This window comes from Aptenodytes patagonicus, chromosome 1 (assembly GCF_965638725.1).
Source record: "Aptenodytes patagonicus chromosome 1, bAptPat1.pri.cur, whole genome shotgun sequence".
Classification (NCBI taxonomy): Eukaryota; Metazoa; Chordata; class Aves; order Sphenisciformes; family Spheniscidae; genus Aptenodytes; species Aptenodytes patagonicus.
Window position 1 is genome coordinate 155227429 of NC_134949.1, and position 22638 is coordinate 155250066.

The following is a 22638-nucleotide window of genomic DNA, read 5'->3' on the forward strand; positions in this document are numbered from 1 at the left end:
ATAGATGGAAGTCAAGGAGTGCTGATGTGTTTATGTAATTCTCTAAACTTTAGATTTAGAAACTACGGTAGTCTTACTACACTAGAGTAGTGCGTAATGGTAGCATACTTGCTCTAGGCATTTTACTACCTGATCTCTTTAGTTTCTGTATCTTTGAATTCTGTTACTTCTGTAATCTGAAACTGGAGGCTTTCCTCACCTGCAGAAATGTCGTTGGACAGGAGAGGGAGAAGGGCCAATGTGGGGTGTCCCAGCATGTTCGCAGGGAGAATGGGCAAATCATTGAGATGGCACAGGACCCGGTTGATGCTAGCCTTTTGCATGTGCCCGTCCAGTTGGAGCTGCCCTGAGACCAATACATTTCTGCCAGGCTACAGATGAGATAGGACAGCCGTCTGGAGGCAGTAATTTCTAATCATTAACTAGCTGAACTGGGTTTGTGGTGCTGACCTGAGGACAGCAATCTGCAAATTCCATTAACGCCCCCAATGCCCCTCGTTTGTACCTGATGACACCATGTCTGGGGCATTACTCCCATTTATCCATGTCTTACTTGAAATCCTGCCCGTGCCAACTATGTCCTGGCATGCTTTCTGTTTTGTGAGACATGGAGGTCCAGTTTTTCATACGCCAGAAGGATCAGAAAGATTCATGAATTGGGTCCACACCTTCCCTGTCTCTGTCACTGGCTTCTTATTCCTGTCCCATTCTATGCACAATTGTCCTTCAGTTTTCCCCTTTTCTAGGACTTTGCCTCACCTGCATAACAGATGTATATCTCATCATTTAATCTGAGCCTTGGTACTGATCATTTCTCGTGTGTCCGTGGGAGTACTGGGTTTTTTTTCACTTATGCTTCATGCTTTACCTGATTATGCTGCTATCCAGCCAGCCGAATCGCATCCTCTCTTACGGGTTTGCCTTAAAGCCTAGCTTTTCTCATTAGCTTACAGCTGAAACTGCCTGCCGTTACTAAACTGGTACTTAAGCCAGTCCTGAAAATAAGTGGGTGTAAATAGTGAGTTTCAAAAGGCTTAGCAGTTCAGCCATGGCTGTGTCTGTCTCTTATTCACTCTTAATGGCCACTCATGTGGTGGAATTCTTTTCGTACAAGTTCTTCTGGGGGAAGAAGGTCTGTTTTTATGTTAATATAAAGCTTTTTTTGGTGGATTTTTCCAACCAAAATCACTTTTTCCAATCACAAAATCAATCACCTTTCCACTGGAGCAGCAGTTAATCCAGCAGGATTTGCTAGGAAAACACTGCATCCTGATGACGGAAGTATTCATGCGTGCCATTGCCCAATGGCAAATTACTCTAAAACACCATTTTTATAGGCACTGGCATGGCAATTTAATAACCGTGATGCATGGCTTTCCTGTAGGCATCATTATTGCCTTCTTTGGAAGTAGTTCTTTCTCACAGCACGCCTGCCCAGATGCCCTAATGCAGGGGGAGATAACTCTGAGGAGTCTGCAGGGCTGGCCCAGCATATGCACCGGCCGTACACATATTCATGAGGGAGTGAAAGGAATTTAGAGTACGTTCGGTCTTACTTCCCAGCTATCGCTTAAAGGTAGCACTTGGCAGGAGATCAGGTGGTTTCCACATGCAAAGCATTGGTCTGCTAATGGTTCCTTGTTATGATTTTGCACACCTGCAATCGTGTGGTTATACTTAAAATGTGACCCAGGCCTTCACACAGATTCCCTGTGGGGTGCCCTTAGAGGATCTCACCTCCCCTACCTGTAGCGGTGCTGCTGGACCAGTCCTCGCTGTGGTGCTGCCGGGATTACGCAGCTATCTGCTCAAAGGAGATGATGTTTTGTAAATACTCTCTCTTCCTCTGCCCTTGTTGTGTTACCGGGAGAGCTGATAAAACCAGCTGGCAGGCAGAGCTCAGCCCCTTCCAGCTTTTGCCTGCTGGAGCCCTTGAGTCCCACCTGCCCTGGCGGGTGCCCCTGACAGGACACGGGGACGAAGCAGGAGGGGAGCTGAAGGCAGGCTGGCCGGCCGTCCACGGAAGCTGCCTAATTCCTACGGCCACTGCAGTTTCAAAAAACCCAGGGGCTACCCAGGTGGGCAGTGCAGAGCGGTGTGGCTCTAGTAAACATCCTGCTATCCCACTTACACTGCCTGGGTGCTCCTAATAAAAGATCTTAATAGGATAGCAGTGTCATTATGCTTTCCCTTTTCAGAAAATGTGCTACCACACCTTCATTTTGGATACAAAGTGAGGTGGGCTTCCTCAAGAATCTCAGCTCTGCTGTGTTTCTCAGATGGTCTTTCATGCCTGGTAGTTTTTGCAATATGCCCGTGCATTTGGATGATCCTTTTCCCCCACTGATGGAATTTTGGAGCTTGAATTTGGCTAAGGACAATGTTTGCCAGTTGGCTTCTTGTTCAGAGTTGGTCCTTTACCGAAAGACTGGGTCAGTGATAACTAGCACAGTGATATTAGATGGCAAGATCACAGTTGAAGTTGAGTGTTAGCAGTTCAAATTCCAATTCTGGTCTTAAAATCACAAAGAAGGAGCCAGTGTCATTACAATAATATTATTCCGATGTTAGAAAACATTACAGCAGTGCTCTGTATTCTGCCTCTACTGAAAACATTACTTTAGAGTGCTTTAAAGTAATTTCAGAATTAAAAACTAATAACTGAAGACTCATGAAAATAAGCAATTAGTGTCTAGGAAGAGCAGAGATACTCTTAGACAGGATTAAAAAGTGATTGGTGACTAATATTCCTTGGTGTAACCTTCAGTGAGTTCAGCTGAAGGATGCTGAGTAAATGCAAATCTTGAACTTGAAAAAAAAAATCCTTCTCATACCAAATGCATTACAAAATGTGACCAGCGTTGATGTTAACTCACCTGAAAGCTTAGAGAGAGCTGTAAAACTGAACTGCTGTAGAGTAAAAGGGAAGTGAACCTGATTTTGATCTCATTTACAGCAGTGTAAATAAAGAAGAATAGAAATGAGATTAAAATTGTGTTCATGACATTCTGTAGTCCTAGCTGCTGCTTCTACCACGGCGGTCCGGTTTCGATCCGAGGTACAAAGGAGAACATTGCTTTTCTTCTTTCAAATAACTTACGGCAACAGACTTGAGATTTATGGGGATGTCTGTATGTGGAAACAATAGGCTCCATTCTGTTTGCAGGGTGAATACTTCGCTGTGAAGATGAGGTGATGTTATGGAAAGGCTATTGCTTGAGTAGGTCAAAATTACATGCTTCTTTACAAGCAGCTCTCAGTGGCCTTACTTTGGAGACTTGCCTTATACATATTTATATAGTTATTTTTTAAAATATAAAAAAGGCTATTTAAAACTCCCATTAAAGAAAATAATCATCTTCCCTAATACATACCAAGGGAATATTCTGCCAGGTCAAATTCTGTAGGTGTCCTGAAGAGTAACACAACTCTTGGGTAGTCCCAAGTTTCAACAAGTGACTCTGGGAAACTCTTCTTGCAAACACCACAGATCAACAGTATTTTTTCTTCAGTCTGTAATTCATGGAGTCCTGGGAGTCTGTGGACTGAGAGGTCCTTGTAAAGTGACCAACAAAGGCACACCTATTGTCAATAAGCTTAATTCTGGTATACTTCCCTTCATGCAAATCCGTAAGGTCTGCAAATCAAAACAGGTTGGAAAGCAGCGGAGCCTATGACATTACTTTCCTGTCCTGCACAGGACATAGGAACAAGGAACAGGGCAAAAGAGCTGGGAATCTGCCTCAGAGCAGCAAGATGAAGGGGTTTGTCTAGGTGAAAAAGGACACTTCTCCCAGGTGGACTCATCCTGAGGGCATCATTCTTATCAGATAAATAGTTCATGCTCCTGCTCTTCTCCTGTTTGTCGCTTTGTAATGAAAATTACTGGTGACCATGCTAGGTTTGATTTAACCTTTTTTCATGCTTGCTCTGGAATATATTTTTTCTTTTCTTTTTCAGTTCTTTCCTTTCACTTAGCCCAAAGGACCCATAATAGGCCATGTCTTTGCATTAGTCTGTAGTGAGAACTTTCACCTCTGTAAGACCTATCAAATTTTGGCCAAGAAGAGCCGTACAACTTACGTTCTGTCATGTGAGAGAGAACAAGACTGCAAACATGAAAAATCCCCCCAGTCACTATTCAAACACCCCACATTGTTGGCACAATCCAAGTACTGATAAAACATTGTTCTCTCAAATAGCATTTCTGATAGAGAAACCTGTTTGGTTTACTAAGAAGTCCAGAAAGAATGCAGAAGTTTAATTCCTGTTAGCTGTCCAAGATGACTAGTCAGGTGTTTATTATGACCAAGGTGGCTTAGCCTGTGAACCCACTGTGGTAGGAGTAGGTGCCTATGACCAAGCCTAGACCTGTACAAGGGGACTATGTAGCCATCACGGTATCGCATGTCTGGAAGCATACATGCAGCACCAGGCAATGCTTAAATCCTCCAAGTAAGTCTGCAAATGGGGAGACCCTTTAAGGTTTCTTTAAGAGTAACTGATTCCATTGTTGTCTGTTTTGTAGTAACTAAAGTACTGGATATTAGAGAAATGTGAAGTTTACATCGTTCTGTTTCCTGTGTAAACCAAAAAGGCTCTCTGGCTAAGAAAATGTGATAATCCCATTGACCCAGTTTGTTTTGGAGGATGGTTATAAACTCTTTGAAAATTAAACTGAGCAAATACATGGTAACAGATCTTTTAATGGGAATTAAATCCAAATCTCTAGAAATTTATCTGAAGTTTGAGACGTCTTTAAACCATTGGATTCTTAATGGTTAATATATCAGAGAAAGAGCACTCCATGGATGCCTTGTTTCTTGTACTCCTTGGGGTGGTCACTGTCCATCCCCTCTTCCCCTCCCCACCCCATGCCAGATGGATCTATGGTCTAATTCAGTACTGCAGCTCTCGGTGTCTTATGTAGATCAAAAACATTTGAAAATAACCTGATTTTTCACTGATTATGAAACTGTATTTTTTCCTCCTCCTTTTTTATTTCTTTGATTCTGGGGAAAATCTGAAATGGCCATTTGTGGAAAAATTAGAAGCTCTGCAAATAAATGAATTTAAAGAAAGACTAGATAAATCTATCCTCCTGGCCTGCAGAATGGCATGGGTTAAGAAACCTGTCCCATTTGCAAAAATGGGAATAATGTTATTTACCCTTCTTTGTATATATCCCTGATATTTATGGATGACAAGTAATATGCCAGAGGTAAACAACAGCATATCTCAAAAGTGAGTTCAAGGTAGATAGAGAAATTCGAAGTTCAACATTGAAGCAGAGGACCATAATGACATGAAGGGAAATTAAGAACAGTTCAGAAACATAATGTGCTTTCTTTTTCTCATAGGTCCTGTACAATTTGTTCAAGTCTTTCTGCCAGATGCGCACAATTAAGGTTATTGACATATTCGCTGGGATTGCTAACTTCTTTATAGTGGGGATCGGTGGAGTATTGATTGGAATCCTTTTGGGATTTGTAGCAGCCTTTACCACCCGTTTCACCCATAAAATCCGAGTGATTGAGCCACTCTTTGTCTTCCTGTACAGTTACTTGTCATACATAACAGCTGAAATGTTTCATCTCTCGGGCATCATGGCGTAAGTACCCCAAACTTCAGTAATAATAGCACCCAAGTAAGAATACCAGAGGAAATTGCAGAGAGGACCAGATTTTGCAAACTTTGCCATATGGCATCGTTCCACCGTGCATGGCAGCGATGCTGGCTTGAGGATTTCCGGCCTCTCCCCTCCTGCTTCCTTCCATCCCATTCTCTCGGCTTGCCACCACACCAGCTGTGTCACTAAAATGGTTCATGGCATCACACCATAAACCATATCTTTGAAATGTTCCAAGTTAAAAATAATCCCTTGTATTTTCGGTGGGGTTATTTTTAACCCAGATCAGTTTGGTGACCTGTGTCCTCATGTGACCCTACAACTAGTCATAAGAGCATGGCTGAGGGGTGGCCCACAGTGATGTGGGGGGCAGTGGTGGCTGGGAGGGAGTGGGAGTGGTAGCTGGGGACTTCATGAACTGGCTTCGCTTCTGATGCCAATATATTGTGAAACTACGTCTTCACTTAGTCATGTGAGCAGCCAGTAAGTACCATTCAAGACAATGTACATATCATTAAGGCAAACTCCTGCTGGATTACAAGCACGGTAAGGACTGGGTGAACGTAGAATTTGCAGAATCTAGTCCTATGGTGATATAACCCCTTAGTTTAGTACCTTCATACGTGTGCCTGTGTGTTATAATGCTTGTATTATGTATAAAATAATATTATTCTTCCCACTTTCAACAGAGAAAAATATTTTCACTCCTGTTTTTTCACTCCTGGGCTTCAGTAAAGAGAGAGTACAGCCTCTCGCTTGATGCTGTTTATACTGTAACAACCTCAACTTTAGAAGGAGCCTTTATGACATTTGATATACTTAAACGGTTTGCTCTGGTTCCAAGTAATGTTTTTAAAGGCCAACCTTCTTTAATGACTTGGTATTGTTCTAGTGGCAAATATGAGTCATTCAAGCATTAGGAGCATAGCTTTTTATGAAAGCTCAGATGTTACTTCTGAGTATCACTAATACTTGATAATACCTCATCTGATGATTATCTTTTAGGAAAGTGAAGATAGGTTTGATATCATAGTCATGCCAGTATAAGGTTTTCTGGGGCCGGGAAGCAATTTACATGGAAACTCAGAGCTGATGATTTCAGTAGTATAAAAATAGAAATATTCCATAAAACAGGAGCGGTTAGTACTTTAATATAAGTAAAGAGCTAAAGATTGCATGGGTTTTTTTCTCTGATATGAGCCTAAATAAAGTAACATATGCATCCGCTTTGACCGAGTTCATAAATGTGCCATCTCTTTCCCTAGTTTCTATTCATAGCATTTGTGTGGTTTCTAGTTTCCTCCACTTCTTAAGTCAAATGTCCTTGACATCCTATGGTCAAATACTTAAAGGGCTTCTAAACCAAAACCGTGTGGCTAAACTGTACGTGGCAAAAATTGTAGCAGTATGCATGAAAATACTGATTTGGACATGCTGCGTCCAGGATACAACGGAAAGGGCACGGCAGGTCTGCTGGTGGTTCAGTGGACCCACCGCATGCCAGTGCCTGCAGCCAGCACACCAGTGCTTTGCACGGCACTAACAACCTATTCCTTTTCATTTGCCCCTGAGTGGGTGCAAAACAGTAGAGGAAACACAAAGCATTATTTTCCCTCCAACAACACAACAGAAAATAAGTTGTCTTTAAAATGCCCCGTATGTGTTTTGATGCTAAACGTATTTTGTAACAGCTGAGGGAGCTGGATACATCAGTAACACCCCGGGGGAGCAGGAAGGGCCCTCTGCAGCCCTGTAGCGTCTCAGCTGCCATGAGACATAAAGCGTGCCCCCTCCCAGCAGCGCTGCTGAGGGCCTTAGAGCTCCTGTAATCTCCACGTCCCCTTGGAGTAAATCTACCCCGTGCTTTTCACGTTTTGTTAGGCTTTGAACTGCAGAGAGTATTTTGCTCTGTGCCACAATGCAAGATGCACCGGTATTGAGTTCCCTGTCGTTTTCTGCCGCGAATGACTCATGGCATGATCGCCTGGGTCTGACTTCAAAGTCAGCCCTCCTTTGAGCATGTAGTTGGACCAAATGACCTTGGAGTGTCCCTTACAACCCGGGTTGTTTATTCATTATATGATTCTGTGGCCATTTGCAGTTCAGCCTATAGGGGATAATTGCCTAATCTCCCTTTTTTCACCCATATCCACGTGAGTCTGTTACACTATTGATTCCCACTCCCTTCATAACCAGATTCATAAAGATACTCAGCGAGACCTTGTGGTTACATGCTGTACCATACTTGAGGTGGAGGACATGAGCAGGAACATACAGTGTTACCAAATAAATAAGATACATACACAGAGTGCTTCACTTCTGTGCAAGTAGGAATTCACTGGCAGAGGAATAGAGGGGAATGAAAGGTGCGTGTCCCTTTTCTGGTAAGTCTGTGTACTCGTTCTGGGGACAAACGATTCTTGAAGCATCTGTGTATAACCCCTGCACTGGGTTACCTGGCTGGAATAGCGAAGGGAGTGAACCATGTCCCTGTGAGCTGCAGTGAGAAAGTCCTCTCCAGAAGGAGAGGGAAGAGCTTCTACTGTAATTAGAGCCGGGCTTGAATCAGGAGCATGGCTGTGAAACATACAGATGTGAACCTGAACTTTATTTGCTTGGTTCCATTGCTAATTATAATGCTGCATTTTCTGCTTACTAATTTCTCATAAAGGCTGTGAAGCAGCAGAGCTATTAATCTGTGTTTCTTTTTTTTTTGCAACTGAGTTAGCAGGATGAAAGGAACAAACATTGAAACTACTGTAAATTTAGTAGGTCAAGGAAACTTGAGGATTGAACCCAGTGGCCTAGTTTATTGCAGTCATGACAGAAACTGTACTGTTTGTACGGGACTTTTATTCTTCAGAAGCACAGAACGTTGCAGGTTAATTGCAATTAACTGTTTTTTCTCTCCCCTTCTTGACCAAGGCAACTACCTCAGGTCACAGAAGTGGAAGCCAGAATTAATGTGTGTGGATAAGAAATGTGAAATAAAACACGCCTAAGCTTTTGCTTAGCTTATGGTGACAGTAAAAATTTAGTTTAGGAAGAACATAGTATAATAACGTACATAAAATCTTGCATATTTAAATAAATTGATTTTATATTAAATTCTAACACTATATTGCCATATCATTTTCAAATTAAAGAGACTTCAACAGTTTTTTTTCTAATGTAGATAAGTATTCTGAAGAGAGACCAGATTCATAAAGTGAGCAGTGATTAGCTGTGGAATATTACTTATCCTGAAGAGTAACAAATAATGTACAGCACTATTTGTTATACTGGTGAACCAACTCATCAATTAGTTGACACTAATTAAATGAATGCAAAATGTGACTGAAAATAATATTATATATATGAGTGTTGTCCCTTTAAACTCTAGTGGTTAAGCATGGTACGTGTTTTAAGTTACAGCTTGCAAAGATCCTGATTAATCTGGTGACAGATTCTTATCAGACATCTATTTACGGTGTCTCCATTACCTCAGGATCCAAAAACAAACCGTGTCCAGAGCATGCTTCCCCTCTCCCCAAGCTGCAGGGCTTTCCTGAATTACTATAATCGTGAAAACTATTTATTTTAAGAGGTTAATATATAGTACTGAGTGTTTTGTTGTGTCTTTGACGCAGACCTGACAGGCCCGATGCTTCGGGCAGTAAGCTGCAGCTTTGAGAGTCTGAAACAACCGTGGGTCTGGAAATGGCTGTTTTGCAGCCTGCCCACTGCATTCTTGCTACACTGCATTTGCTGCCCCTGCGCTTGCCAGCTCCACCGTGTGTGCAATCGGCTGGAAGTAGCCGGGATGCATCAGACTTGTTACACTTGTACAGATAAGCTGTGCATGCACAGGAGAGCTGTCACGACCCATGACATAACCTGAGATATTTGTAGGTCTGTCAGTGCAGCCTGTGGGTTGTGAAGAGCTGGTTTGCCACTGAATATGAGAGTTCTGGAGGGTGAAGGTGTTAAGTAGATTTGAGACCCTTCTTCACATATACTTTTGAGGTTAGTCACTAGAACTATGTGTAAACTGAAGAGCCTGGGAATGTTTGACAGCTTCCAGGCTTGGGTGTGTGTCCCGGCCAAGTCATCACTCCTTGTCAGGACAAAATCCATGCATGGCCCAGGTCCTCTCCTACTTTCTTCCTGAGATATGCAGGCACATATGTTTGTGGGATCTATGGTGGGATCTATGACAAGTCCCCAGTCTGGGCAACTGTAAGATCAGAACAAGGAGGAGAGCTGTGAAGAGCATTGGCAGTCTGTCAGTATTGGCAAAAATGCAGGACCTCTGTTGTTGCAACCACATGCTCAAACTAGAAATGTTACCTAAACCACTGAGTCTTGCAGGGAGGAAGCTTGCATGCTTATGAAATCTGCATCATTTCTTCCGTGGTGGATCCCACATAACCATGATGAGCTCCGCTTCCCAGACAGCATGCTACTCTTGGGCTACAGAGGATCTTTCTGTTCAAGACCATGGTGAAATCAGCTGACAATGAGGAGACAGCTGACAATTATGTCAGTACTAAATGCAGATGGGGGTCTGGGATAGTTTTAGTCAAGTTTTCCTTCTTCTTAGTCTTGGAGTTTGCTTAGGATTGGAGCTAGTTTTTGCATGGCAATGGCCATTTTATTTTGTGCTGACTAGATCTGCCTCTCTATCATCAAGTGTAGGTGGACAAAACTGCAGGGTGAAGGCCAGGTTAGTTGCACTATTCTGCTAGCAAACCCTCTCCACCTGTATTTGTAAGCCACTACCTGCCCCATCAGACCACATCTGTCCCCACATCAGACCCTCTTCCCTAGGTTTTATCCACCCTGATGTGCCTGCAGGGGCTGTGCTGCTTGGCAGAGGTCAGCGAAGTACACTGTGTCCTCTCCCAGTGTCCATGTGTCCTCCCAGATTCGCCTCTCAGAAGTAATGCTGCCCAGTCACTTTGGGGATGTGGATGTGTTGGTGGGGTCAGAGATCTGTTTCAGATCTTGGCCATTGTCCTCCAAAGCAGGCCATGTGGCTCCACGTAAGAGAAGGAAACTTCTGGACAAAACTAATTTTAATTAATTAGGAGAAACATGTTCAGAGTCTGCCAGTGACTACAGCCTCAGCTGCTGCTATGGACACCCTCTTGCAAAATGCTAAGAAAGTTTACTATGCGAAGGTCCTTTGGAAGTTACTGCTGCTTCTGGGATTCCTCTTTCCGCTTTGCAATTTTTTTTTTTTTAATCCCTTCTTTTAGAAGAAAGAACCTAGACGTGTGTTCATAATGTCAGTGAGCTTTTTCTGAGCTCTCCCTCATTCTGCCTTTCCATTTACACTCGCATTCAGGGATGTTTGAGTTGTTCAGAGATGGGGCTCTTGGCTTAGAGGCAGGATCAGCAGAAGACTTTCTGCAGTGGAATCTCCATGAGACGTGGGAGAGTCTTCTTCAGCTTTTTCCAAAGAGATGCTGGCAAACCTGCCACCTTGCTCCATGAGAGAGAGAAGCGTGGAGATTTCAGTAGGAAGAAATATCCCCTATGTTGGAAAATAATTATAAACTGAAAACCTGGTGGAACTGGGATAAATAACCGTAGGACAAGTCCTCATGGGCTGGATTCAGAAAGGCAACATAAATACACATCTCTCTCTCTGTTGAGGTTTAGTGTACGTGGTTTGACTGAGAACCCATACGTGGATACGTATAACGTTTTTAACTGGGAAATCAGAGAAGACATGTTTTTGCCCTAGATAATGGAACCAGGAGCGACAGCTATATCACAACGCATCTTGCCTTAGTTGCCCACCCTGATAATTATTAGGCAATTCAGACTGTGCTTCCCTACACTGAGGCACTGCCTTGAGGTTATCCTCCAGCCAGCTCTGCTAACTATCCTTAAACCTGTAAACTTTGTAGCTGAGTGGTCCTCGGCCATCCCTGCACCATGGGCAACCCTACTGAGCAAGTGATGTACAGCCGGTAATGTCATTCTTTGCTCTTTCTGCTGATTAAGAAACTCTGTTTACTAACACAGGCTCAGAGCACGGATATGTAGGTGTACTTACAGTAAGCCCTGTCTGTTCGCTCATGTATCAGCCGAGATGCCCATTTCATTCATTTGTAGGTGCTTTAAACGTGCAACAGCACCAGTGTGATTTCTGGTGGTGTTTTTCTCCTATTCAGCCCTATGCACAGGCAAAGCAAGCAGTGGCCTAAAGTGGTGGAGGATGACAAATTGTCTGTAGCCTTTCTGCTTACTTTGCCTGGAAAGAGGAGCTGGCTACTGTCACTGCCATTGAGGAGGGGAATGGTTTGGTGGGACAACTGCTGGTGGGAAGGGAGGGAAGCCCTGCCCCAGGACGTGCAGTTGCCATCCTGTCTGATGTCCCTCAGCTGCAATAGAAGCAGCAATCCCTGTTTTCCAGGGATGCCTCTGGCTCTCCTCAGCTCTGCCTCTTTCAAAACACAGAGTTTGAGTGACCCCTGCACAGATCATGTGGATTTAATATGTGACAAAACTCTCCATATACTGATGTCTTCTCAGAAGACTCCCCACTGCGGGAAAAAAATCTCGTGCCCAAAACTGTAGGTTCACCAAGTCTATAAATTTGAGATTGGTTATGGAATAAGTTATGCTTTGTATTTTAAAGAGGACTATGGAAAAGTAGATATTCTGTAGAAATGAGAGAGGCCAAAAAAAAATCAAGCTGATGACATACAGGATAATGTTTGCCTTTCAGAATTACAGCTTGTGCCATGACCATGAATAAATACGTGGAAGAAAATGTTTCTCAAAAATCCTATACGACAATAAAGTATTTCATGAAGATGCTGAGCAGTGTCAGTGAGACCTTAATCTTCATCTTCATGGGAGTGTCTACAGTTGGGAAGAACCATGAGTGGAACTGGGCCTTCGTTAGCTTCACCCTCCTTTTCTGTTTAATCTGGAGGGCACTGGGTAAGCAAGTCTCAGACTAAGCGTCAGTATTCTTTGCAAGTGAAACTTTTTACCTCTTTTCAAGTAGGAAATGCCAAAATTTAGGCAGAGTCCCATCAGCTTGTAGAATGGTCTTCTTATTTGTAACATGTCCTAGGTTGCAGGGTCAGCTTCCACCTTCCCCCAAAATGGAACCCAAAAATCAGTTTGGTCCTGATCCTACCCATCTGAAGTCAGAGGCAGTCTGCTTGTTAATCAGAGTACATGTATTTAAGTAAACATGTATTTACAAATAAGCAAATTTTGCTTAAAAGAATTAGCAGTTGTAGAACAATTAAACAGGTTGTGGGGTTTTTTTTAATTTATGTTTACTCACTTTGGGATTTTCCCAGTCATTAGCATAAATAGCGTCAAAACAGGAAATGCTGTAGTTGAAGTGTTGTTCAGGTATACATTGTGAAGAAAAAAATCCTGTAGGAAACTGCTTGATGCCTCCTGAGTTTGCAGTGCTAGCTCTTTTTCTTTTACCTTGAGACCTAAGTGCAGGTCAGGCTCGTAGGTCTTAAACCTGCCCCTCACCCCCATTTCATCTGTAATGATTCGGTCCTTCCATGTCTAAAGGCAGCTCATGCTCTGATCTGCCTCTGCACCCCTACTTCCAGCTCCTGAGTCTACCTCCAGTGCAGAAATCTGGACTATTTTCCCTCCTGCGCCTGCAACCCCACAATTAATATTTTATGCTGAAAAGCAGCCAAGCAGCCTGACTGCCCCACAGCTCCTGGCCCCCGTGCTTGCTCCCTTCACCTTTGCCTTTACACCTTTACTCCAGTCCACCACATCCCTGGACCCTTTGCCTTCGGTACATCAGCATGCACTGGCATCTTCTCCCTCCATCCCCAGTCCTGCATTCTTCCTGTCCGTGCAAGTAAAATTAAGTGAGTGAATAGGAGTTTGCAGGATTCAAAGCACGGATTGATGGAGGTGACAAGCCAAAGTGTTCAAAAGCACCTCAAATCCTATTAAAAAAAAATTAGGAGTCTTGGTCTATACTAACACAGAGAATTATTGCTGTTCTAGAGGTGCAGAGTCTAGCAGATAGCTGTCTTGTGGAGATCAATTAGCTGCTTCAGGTTCTAAATCCAGCTGACCTGAGGTGGTTAGCTCACTAAATATGTTTAAAATGATGCTCCTTCAGCATTTTAAATTTTTCTTCCATGTGTTTTTCAAGCTGCTAAGTAACATTTCATTTCTTCAGTATAGGTAAGAAGCAAATAAAAGTGTTTTAAAACAAATATCAGCATTGTGGGGGATTTCTGTGTAATTTAATTTCCCTTTTTTTCCCTCCTCTTGGTATTTCTGTTTTTTTCCCTCAGGTGTTTTTGTTCTGACTCAGATCATTAATATGTTCCGGACAATTCCTCTCACTTTTAAGGACCAATTTATTATTGCCTATGGAGGCCTCCGAGGAGCTATTTGTTTTTCACTTGTATTTCTGCTTCCTCCTGCTGTGTTTCCCAGGAAGAAATTGTTCATCACTGCTGTTATCGTGGTGATATTCTTTACCGTTTTCATTCAGGTAATGCCTTTCCTCTTCTGGACTTCTTTCTCAGACAGGCTGTAAATAAGCAGTGGGTAGAAAAACAAATGTCCTAACTTACTGGAAGGAACATACTTGAAGGTACTCTCCATGGTCATAGTTTAAAAAACAATGCTATGCAGACCGCAGACAGGTAGCAAAAGTATGCCAGATATTAAGTACTTATGCTAACATGTAAGTAGTATTAAGCATTTAAGACCCAGCGAGGTTGGAGTAGAGATAAAAGATAATCTGGGTACAGCCCCAGCACTAATTCCTTGTTAGAATATTTAAAGTTGTGCATTTACTCAGGAGTTCGGTGTTGGATATGGCGCACAGTGAGCAGGGGATGGAAGACAGTGAGGGCACTGAGAGGTGAACTGGAGTGTTTGAGTCTGGGTGTTAGACAGTCATGCTGCCAACCAGCTGGACATCCATCCAAAAGCACCAGGTGTGCGGAAGAACGTGAAGAACTTGTCTCTGGTGTCAACCTGGCTATGGAGGCCTAGAGTGACCAAGAGTGAGGGAAGTGACTGAAACCAGCAAAATGTAGAGGAGGCTAAGCCCTTCAAATAAACATGTCTGGCTAGTCATTATCCAGAGCGGTGAGAGAGATGTGAGAGGCTAGTACATGGAATTTCAGGTCTGTGGGGAAAAAAAAAAATTTAGCCTGCCTTTTGCATGAATAAAGGTGCCATTGGAAGTAGCAAGTATCTGTGCTCATGCTTGGGAAAGGGGAAGAGGTGGCTGGAGCAGCTGGAGGTCAGTTAGTCGACCTTAGCGTGTAAACTGTGAAAACTGATTTTGAGGGACAGAATAATTTAAAATATGGAGGTAAATGGAATGTGTTATGAAATGCAACATGGTTTACCAAAGGGAAACCTGGTATCATTCTTTGATAAGGCAATTTATGTTCTAGAGTAATCTCATCTAACTGGACTATTGTAAAATCTTTGGGGAAGGGGGCTACATAGGAGATTGTTAGCTTAACTACTCGTTAAACTGAGGTTTAGATTGACATTAGGATGACTGTAAACTGAATGAGGAAGGAGCTGACAGTTTCTCCTATAAAGGGAAATAGAAGCTTATGGTCCTTTGGGTCAGAAAGGACCTCTGGGGGTCTCTAGTCCAACCCTGTGCCCAAAGCAAGGCCACCTTCAAAGCTCGATCATGTTGCTCAGGGCCATGTCCAGTTGAGTTCTGAATACCTCTATGGATGGAGATTCCCCAGCCTCTCTGGGGACCTACTCCAGCGTTCAAGCACCCTGGTCAGATAACAGGCTGATGAGATGCTATTAAGGGAATTCCTCAAGCATGGTTCCTGGGGATGGTTTTGTTTAATATTCTCGTTATTGACCGTGGCACATAAATGTAGGAGTTTTTTGTTGCTGACATTTCTTGATGACAGGCTTTGGAAGGTGTTCTCAGGGTGACAGCGAGATGGGATGTCATGTAGAAAGAAGAGAATAACTGGGGGCCAATATGATAGAAACATAATGAATGAAATTTGACAGTAGTAAGTGCAAACGTGTTCTTGCTAGGACTTTCTTACTAGGGATTTCTCTTATGAAATGGGATCCTTTCAGCTGGAAAAAAATAGAAAGGGAAAAAGACACAGGTGTACTAGTTGATAACAGGGTAGAGTTTAAGCCATCTTTGCAGTGGGGACAGAAGAAAGGCAAATCTGATCTTAAGACATACTGAGACAGGTATTTCCATCAGAGAATAGTGTCATGTTCTAGAGTGATCACGGGACTGGTAAGCCTGTCTTGTGAAAGGAGACCAGGATGCCTTGGCCTTAGTAAAATGAAGGAGAAGAGGGAATATAATTACTCTGTATATGAGGGAGTGAACACCAGAGAAGGAGGAACACTGTTTAACTAAAAAGACAAATGTTGGCACAAGAACAAAGTGGTACAAAGTGACCATGATGCAATTAAGAAGCAGCTTTCTAATTACCAGAACAATGAGGTTCAGGATGAGTGTTCCAGTATGAGCAATGGGGCAAAGAAACCTAACTACTTTTAAGATAAAACTCGATTCATTTACGAAAAGAAATACGTGACCTGGTTGTCTGGGATAGTAGGGACTGATCTCAACACCATGAGAGATTCATTCCTCTCCCCTGTGCCAGTGCGCCTATACAAATAAACAAATTATGCCAATTCTTCCACAAATAATTGTTCAAAACCATGATACCATTCTGGGATAGCCAAAACTTTTTGTTCTTTCACTGAGAATAGTCAGGCAAGGACATGTATTTACAAAAAGTCTTCGTGTTACGGGTCGTAAATAGCAGTTTTAGTGCTACTGTTGACACATCTTTGAGTATCTGTTTTGGAAGTAATCACTAAAAAAGAGGACTTTATATGTTTGCTTTGGTATGACGGGGGATCTGTTTGTTAATTCAGAAAACAGGTGAGGGGTTTTCTAATACATAACAGAACTGAAAAAAAGTTTAAAAATACTATGGATGGGATAATTGACGTATTCCTGGTGGGGTTTGTCAGGTTGCCCCTCTTGGACCGCTTAGCTCTAGAAATACCCTTCCTTCCTTCTGTTGCGTTAGTGGAGCCTGTGTGCAGACAGGGACTTCATAGCTAAGTGCGACACCTGCTAATCACAAGAGTGAATTCACTATTATAATTATTGTGTCAGGCTGGATTTTGGGGTTAGGAAGGTGAAAGGGTATCCAGAGCTAAAAAGGTATCCACAGCCATTTTCAATGCTCTGACAGAGATGGAAAAGACCAAAAGGCTTTGTTTTTTCTTTATGTTTACGGAAAAAACCCCAGAACTATTTGCCCTTTTTTTGTTTTTCTTCACAGGGAATAACAATTCGCCCACTGGTGGAGTTTCTTGATGTCAAAAGGTCAAATAAAAAGCAGCCTGCTGTCAGTGAAGAAATTTATAACAGGGTATGTTGCAGCTTCAGTGTCATAGATGAAACCCTGATATAGATGAAATTCCTAATGGCTTTCAGTAAGACAAGGGTTCAGCATACATTATTACAGAGATACACACTCTTTTAGATTTCTTTTTGATAGCTGTTATAAGCACAAGAACTGTAAAGCTTATATTTAACCTTTGGCAATTATCAAAACTAGCATTATTACATATCATTATTTTGGAATCTTCACTTTCTTAATTGTTCACCTCTTGAGGTAAATTAACTTTCTGTAGTTTGTTTCACATATGAGATACGTGTTATTTTAGAACTTGGCTACATTAGGAAAGCTTTGTCAATTTAATTACATTACATTGCATTTGACTTAGTCTAATTAAACAAATGCAAACTCCCCCTAAACACGCTCTTAAACTTACTTAACTCTCACATCATCAGCTTCTTTATGGATTTGTATTTGGTACGTGTGTGTCTAATTATTGCAGTTTATTAGCCATGTGTATTCTTGAATGTATTTCTCCTTGCAGCATGCCTGTGGCAGGTGGTTTGAAATTCTAAAAATGAGGAATAAGAAGGGCCACATTCAGCAAAGAAGTCAATCTAGGCATCTAAAAGTCCGTCCTTTTAGAGCTTATCCTTTGGACATACCTACCAGGATTCCCCCCTGAATTTGAGAGACCCCTACTATGGTACTTGAATTAAGAGCAAACGAGCTGCCTCTGGAGATCGAGTGAGATCTTGGCTGAACTGATTCACTCTTTCATAATTCATAATAGACTGCGGAAGAGTGTGTTTCTAATATTAGGTGCTCAGGACGCTTTGAGGTGAGTCTAGACCACAGTCCCCTAAAACAGGAGCTCAGGACCTGATGCTGGGTATCTCAGCTCTGTCCTGTGCATCCTGAGGGGCCAGTGCTGACGCGGGGAGCTGCTGCCCACTCAGGCTCTCTCCTCTGCAGTCATACCTGGTTCACTGTCAGGCCTGGGGAAGTCCCTGGAGAAGTCCCAGGCATAGCCCTAAGTGGTTAGGGATCTTAAAAGAAATGAAAATATGGGGGAAAAAGTTACCTCCAGATTCAGGCAGGAGCTGAGCAAGACTGATGTTGAGGAAATTAGCAACTAACTTCTGTCCTTTTGGGGCTGTGAGCTAAGGAAGCTCCAGGGGAACAAAACAGAGTCTGGCTCTGAGTTTAGTTAGACTGCATTTAGTTAAACTGAAGCATCGACCTGAATTCTGACTAGATTTTTCTGTTTTGAAGTAAGTTAGAAACTAATAATATCTAAGGGCAAGCCAAGTGATGTCTATAAGTTTATGTAACGAACCAACGTTTCCCCTTTAGTTCTTTGACCACGTGAAGACTGGAATTGAAGATGTGTGTGGACACTGGGGTCACAACTTTTGGAGAGATAAGTAAGAATGTCATTTAACTTTTATTATACAGGAGAGGCTAAACTGGCTCAGCAGCAACAAATGAAGGCTGTTGGGCATCAGATTTCGTTTTCAGCATTTTATTCTTGAAAGCGGATGGTTGTTTTTAGAACGTGTGGGTTACAAAGGGAAAGCAGCAAAACAATGTCTTTTTACTAAACCACAAGCAAGTAGAACAAAATCTCCAGCTGGGAGGAAAAGCAGCCCTCTGATCCCAGGGTACAGGATTGTACCTTCGGAGGGTGCGTGTCCTCTCCCTGTTTCTGACTGTTTCAGAGCATTTCCTGTATGTCTGCTGAGCCTTTCATCCCATCCGCCTTTCCTCCTGCAAATTGCACATCTCTGTGGTGTTAAGTGAGGGGTTAGTTCCCTATTTGATGCGAAACATACAAAAGCTTTGGGACTTTCTCTAGAAAGATCAAGGCACTAGCTGGCATGAGGTGCATGAGAGATCCTAATGGCAGGCAGCTCCACAGTTCTTGATGGTATTATTTAAGACTTAGTGTCAGTTAAGAAGATTACCACTGGCAATACCTGAATAATTCATGTTTTCGGTTTAGCTGCTGAATCATAGAACCATAGAATAGTTTGGGTTGAAATCATCATCATTGGTTTGGATCTAACTCCCTTTTCTCAGAAGCACACTCTTTTACACTCAAATCCTTTAGACCCAAAGCGTGGGCATTGCTCACCCGCCTTCTAGTCACTGCTCCAACAAGCATTTGTTTTCTACAAAGAGGAATAGCACCAGCAGGAAGGGCTGAGAAGAGCCCTCTCCAAATGACTTGAGGGCATGGCAGTGAGAACACTCTCCTGACTGTATGACATGGGTACAAATTTCCTTTACTCAGCCTGGTTCTCCTCCAGTCTGTGTGAGATCTTTAATTAACAGATTACAGAGCAAAGGAGGGTCCCACCTCTTCATGACCTTCAGAAACATTTTTGACCCAAATTCAAGAATAATTTCGGAATGGCCAGAGGGCAAAATATTATCTGACAAACAAAATCACCCCAGCTGTAATCAATATTTTTTCACTAAGCATCCAGGAGGGTTGCAGTTGCTTTAGAGGAAGGGAGAATTTCCAAAGTTTTACAAGAGCAGGCTAAAATTTCAAAGAAAAAGCAGTCGGTGCAAATTTAGACCTTTTGTTTGTTATTACAGTAAATATTTAGTGTTCTCTGTCTCATTGAAAATGGAGAATTAAAAATAATATTGTCTAATAACACAAAATACCTAAAAGTTAAAAGCTGCTAGGGAGACTGTCCATTAATGTATTAACCAAAATACAGGTTAAGACTATCTATCTGAATCAAAGATGAACTTGACCCTTTTTTATGACACTCAGCAGTAGGTTGTTAATATGAACAGACACCTTCCCAGGGAATAAACTCCTTCACCGTTGCATTAGCTACAGTATATTGGCTTTCCTTAACTATGCACAGTAAAAATTGACTGGTTGGGTTGGTTTGCCTCACGTACAGGTTTAAAAAGTTTGACAATAAATACCTGCGAAGACTTCTAATCCGGGAGAACCAGCCCAAGTCCAGCATTGTTTCTTTATACAAGAAGCTGGAAATCAAACATGCCATTGAGATGGCAGAGAGCGGAATGATAAGCAAGGTGCCATCGTCGGTGTCCCTCAGGTAAGCAAGCGATGCCAGTGTGGCCGAGGATTTTGGCCGGGTCATGTAATTTATTTCACAGTCCAGTCTGTAGGCAGGATAATCACTTTGACTTAGGACACTTTATGTCCAAATGTCACCTGAACAGCAAGGGTATGTGAAACAAGAACGTTTTGCTTGCAGCTCACACATGAAGCGCTCGGTGAGCTGTGCTCGTCCGGAGCGTGTAGTTTTACAAGGGCATCTGCTCACAGGAACACTGATTTGCCATGTAGAGCGGAGCTGGATTTGAACCAGTGCCTGCCCATCTGCTGCAAATAGCTATGGGGAAGCCTGAGGGGCATTTGGAAAAGTACCTTAATCAAATTTACAATTTAATGTAATTTATATCAAATTTTGGAGACTGAGTTTTGAGCCTTACCACTGACTCAAATGAGATCAAGATTTCATTCCTACATGCTATGTTTTCATCTGTTCCTCGGATGTTTTGAAAGGTTGTTTCCAAGTCTAACAAAGGAAATAATTCAAATGTAATTCCCAATCATAAAAATAAAAACATTCTTCGTCTCTCTCTCTGTCCTCTATTTTCCTTTTTTTATCCTGCCACAGTGAATATCATGAAGGAAAGATAAAGCCGCTTTCTCCCACTGAAATGGAAAACATGCGGGAAATATTAACAAAGAATCTCTACCAAATACGACATCGAGTAAGGATGAAATTTTGCATACTTAAATATCCCACTACTCTTTGAATATACTGATTACCTTCCTGACATATCTTTGGGCTAGTACATCTGCTGTACTATAGCATAATAATTAATGCTGTTATTTACTTCTTTTGCCTATGAATCCATGTCCTATCATACGTACAGCCACATATTCATACTCCTTTATGTAAATAGCTTACATGATCTTATACTATTGATAAAGCTTAATGTTTTTGTCATATTACCTGCAATGTACTTACATTATTTAAAAAGGATCATAGGTGCAAATTCAACCCAACACTGTCCACTTATATCAGTATTTTGGTCACTTCATGATATGGGATTAGATTTCCCATTTGCCTCCAGTTGTGAAGTTGTTTTTATTAAGAGCAGAGGTGATGAGCTGGAAAAATACTGAAATGAAAGCAAAAGGACATTTCACATTTACCCTCCTGTGGCTTAGTAGTTTGAACGCCTGAGCCCTTGAAAAACATTCAGAAGTGGAGCAAGCTTCAGCTTGCTGGAGGTAAAAATGACTTCCCCCTAGGTGACTCGTCTTACCGCTTTCAAATGTGCGTTGTCTATTGACATATTGACTGAGCTAGTATAATGTGGGGCTAAACACTGTATTAAGCCAGTTTTTCCAATTTCTCTTTCATTATAAATATCAGCAGGTTAAAAAAACCCAACAAACCAAACAGGTGCTTGTGAAGCAGATGACTAAAAAAATGCTGGTATAATTACTGTTCTTGTTCTTAATCATCTGCAATATGATTTTGTTCACAAGGATTTATGATGCTTATTAAAACATTAAAGCAAAAAGCCGGTTTTGCACCATGCATATAGTTCAACACATTTGACATTATGCTTTTCAGAATGTGACCACTGCTTTTATATTTCAGACAATGTCATATAACCGACATAGCCTGGCTGCAGATGCAAATGAAAAGCAGGCCAAAGAAATTCTGATCCGTCGCCGGCACAGCCTTAGGGAGAGCCTGAGGAAAACGAACAGCCTGTCAAGAGAAAGACCGGTACTTGCATTTTGGTTGTTTCGTAGAAAGCAGTTCTTTGTAGCCAAATGTCATGCAGAAAAAAATCTTCGGAAATGCAGAAAAAATAAATCCTAAATTTGGAAGACAACTGCACATACAGTGTCACAGTTACACCTTGAGTTGCACACATGGGCCCCTTAATTTGTGTCGACCCCTTCAGCAAGCTTCAGTCTTGTAGAATGTGATATGGGAGTGGGATCTGCTGCCATAATTTTATCTCAGAGGAGCTGAACAGGCTCTGTACACAGCGTACTTCTAAGGGATGGTCAGTATTCTCTATCAGTATTTTGATGAAGCATGGATGATCGAGGTCGAAAATGACTTTGAGGTAGACAAACTACTTACAGTATGCTCCAAAATATGGGAAAGAGAACTTTTAATCACGTCAGTCAGAGTGAGCTCTTCATTTGAAAAATGTTGTGGGCTCTCTTAGTATTCATAAAATGCAGTCAGGACTTCAGGTTTTGACACAGAATAGGAAAACCCTCTCCACCTACAAGAAATGCTGTGGCATGATAATATTTGGCTCTCTGAGGCAATCCTGCAATACCTTCACTGTACACTTCAGACCATATTTGAATGGAGCACACTAATTCAGCAGGGACGCTGATCCCCCAGATCATCTTCCCATTTTAGGTATCAGGGAAATTAACCATCCTATAAATATGTATTTTCATGTTACAGGAATACTTAGTGACTGTTGTCTTCATTGATACAGTTGTCCTTCAGCAGCTGAGGCTGGAATGACATCTCCAATAAGTGCTATATCTCATTTGTGATCATTACCAGGGCTACTGTG

General features: G+C 42.1%; 1 protein-coding gene across 1 annotated transcript in view; it reads left to right on the plus strand.

The window, feature by feature from the left end:
* The window catches only part of SLC9A2 (solute carrier family 9 member A2), a 34594-nt gene that overhangs the window by 6383 nt on the left and 5573 nt on the right, over positions 1-22638 (plus strand). Inside the window, exons 3-10 of the mRNA XM_076359881.1 lie at positions 5361-5611; positions 12351-12568; positions 13921-14123; positions 16951-17040; positions 18367-18437; positions 19938-20099; positions 20688-20784; positions 21687-21818. Coding sequence (XP_076215996.1) covers positions 5361-5611; positions 12351-12568; positions 13921-14123; positions 16951-17040; positions 18367-18437; positions 19938-20099; positions 20688-20784; positions 21687-21818 — 1224 coding nt within the window. The remainder of the gene's footprint in view (positions 1-5360; positions 5612-12350; positions 12569-13920; positions 14124-16950; positions 17041-18366; positions 18438-19937; positions 20100-20687; positions 20785-21686; positions 21819-22638) is intronic.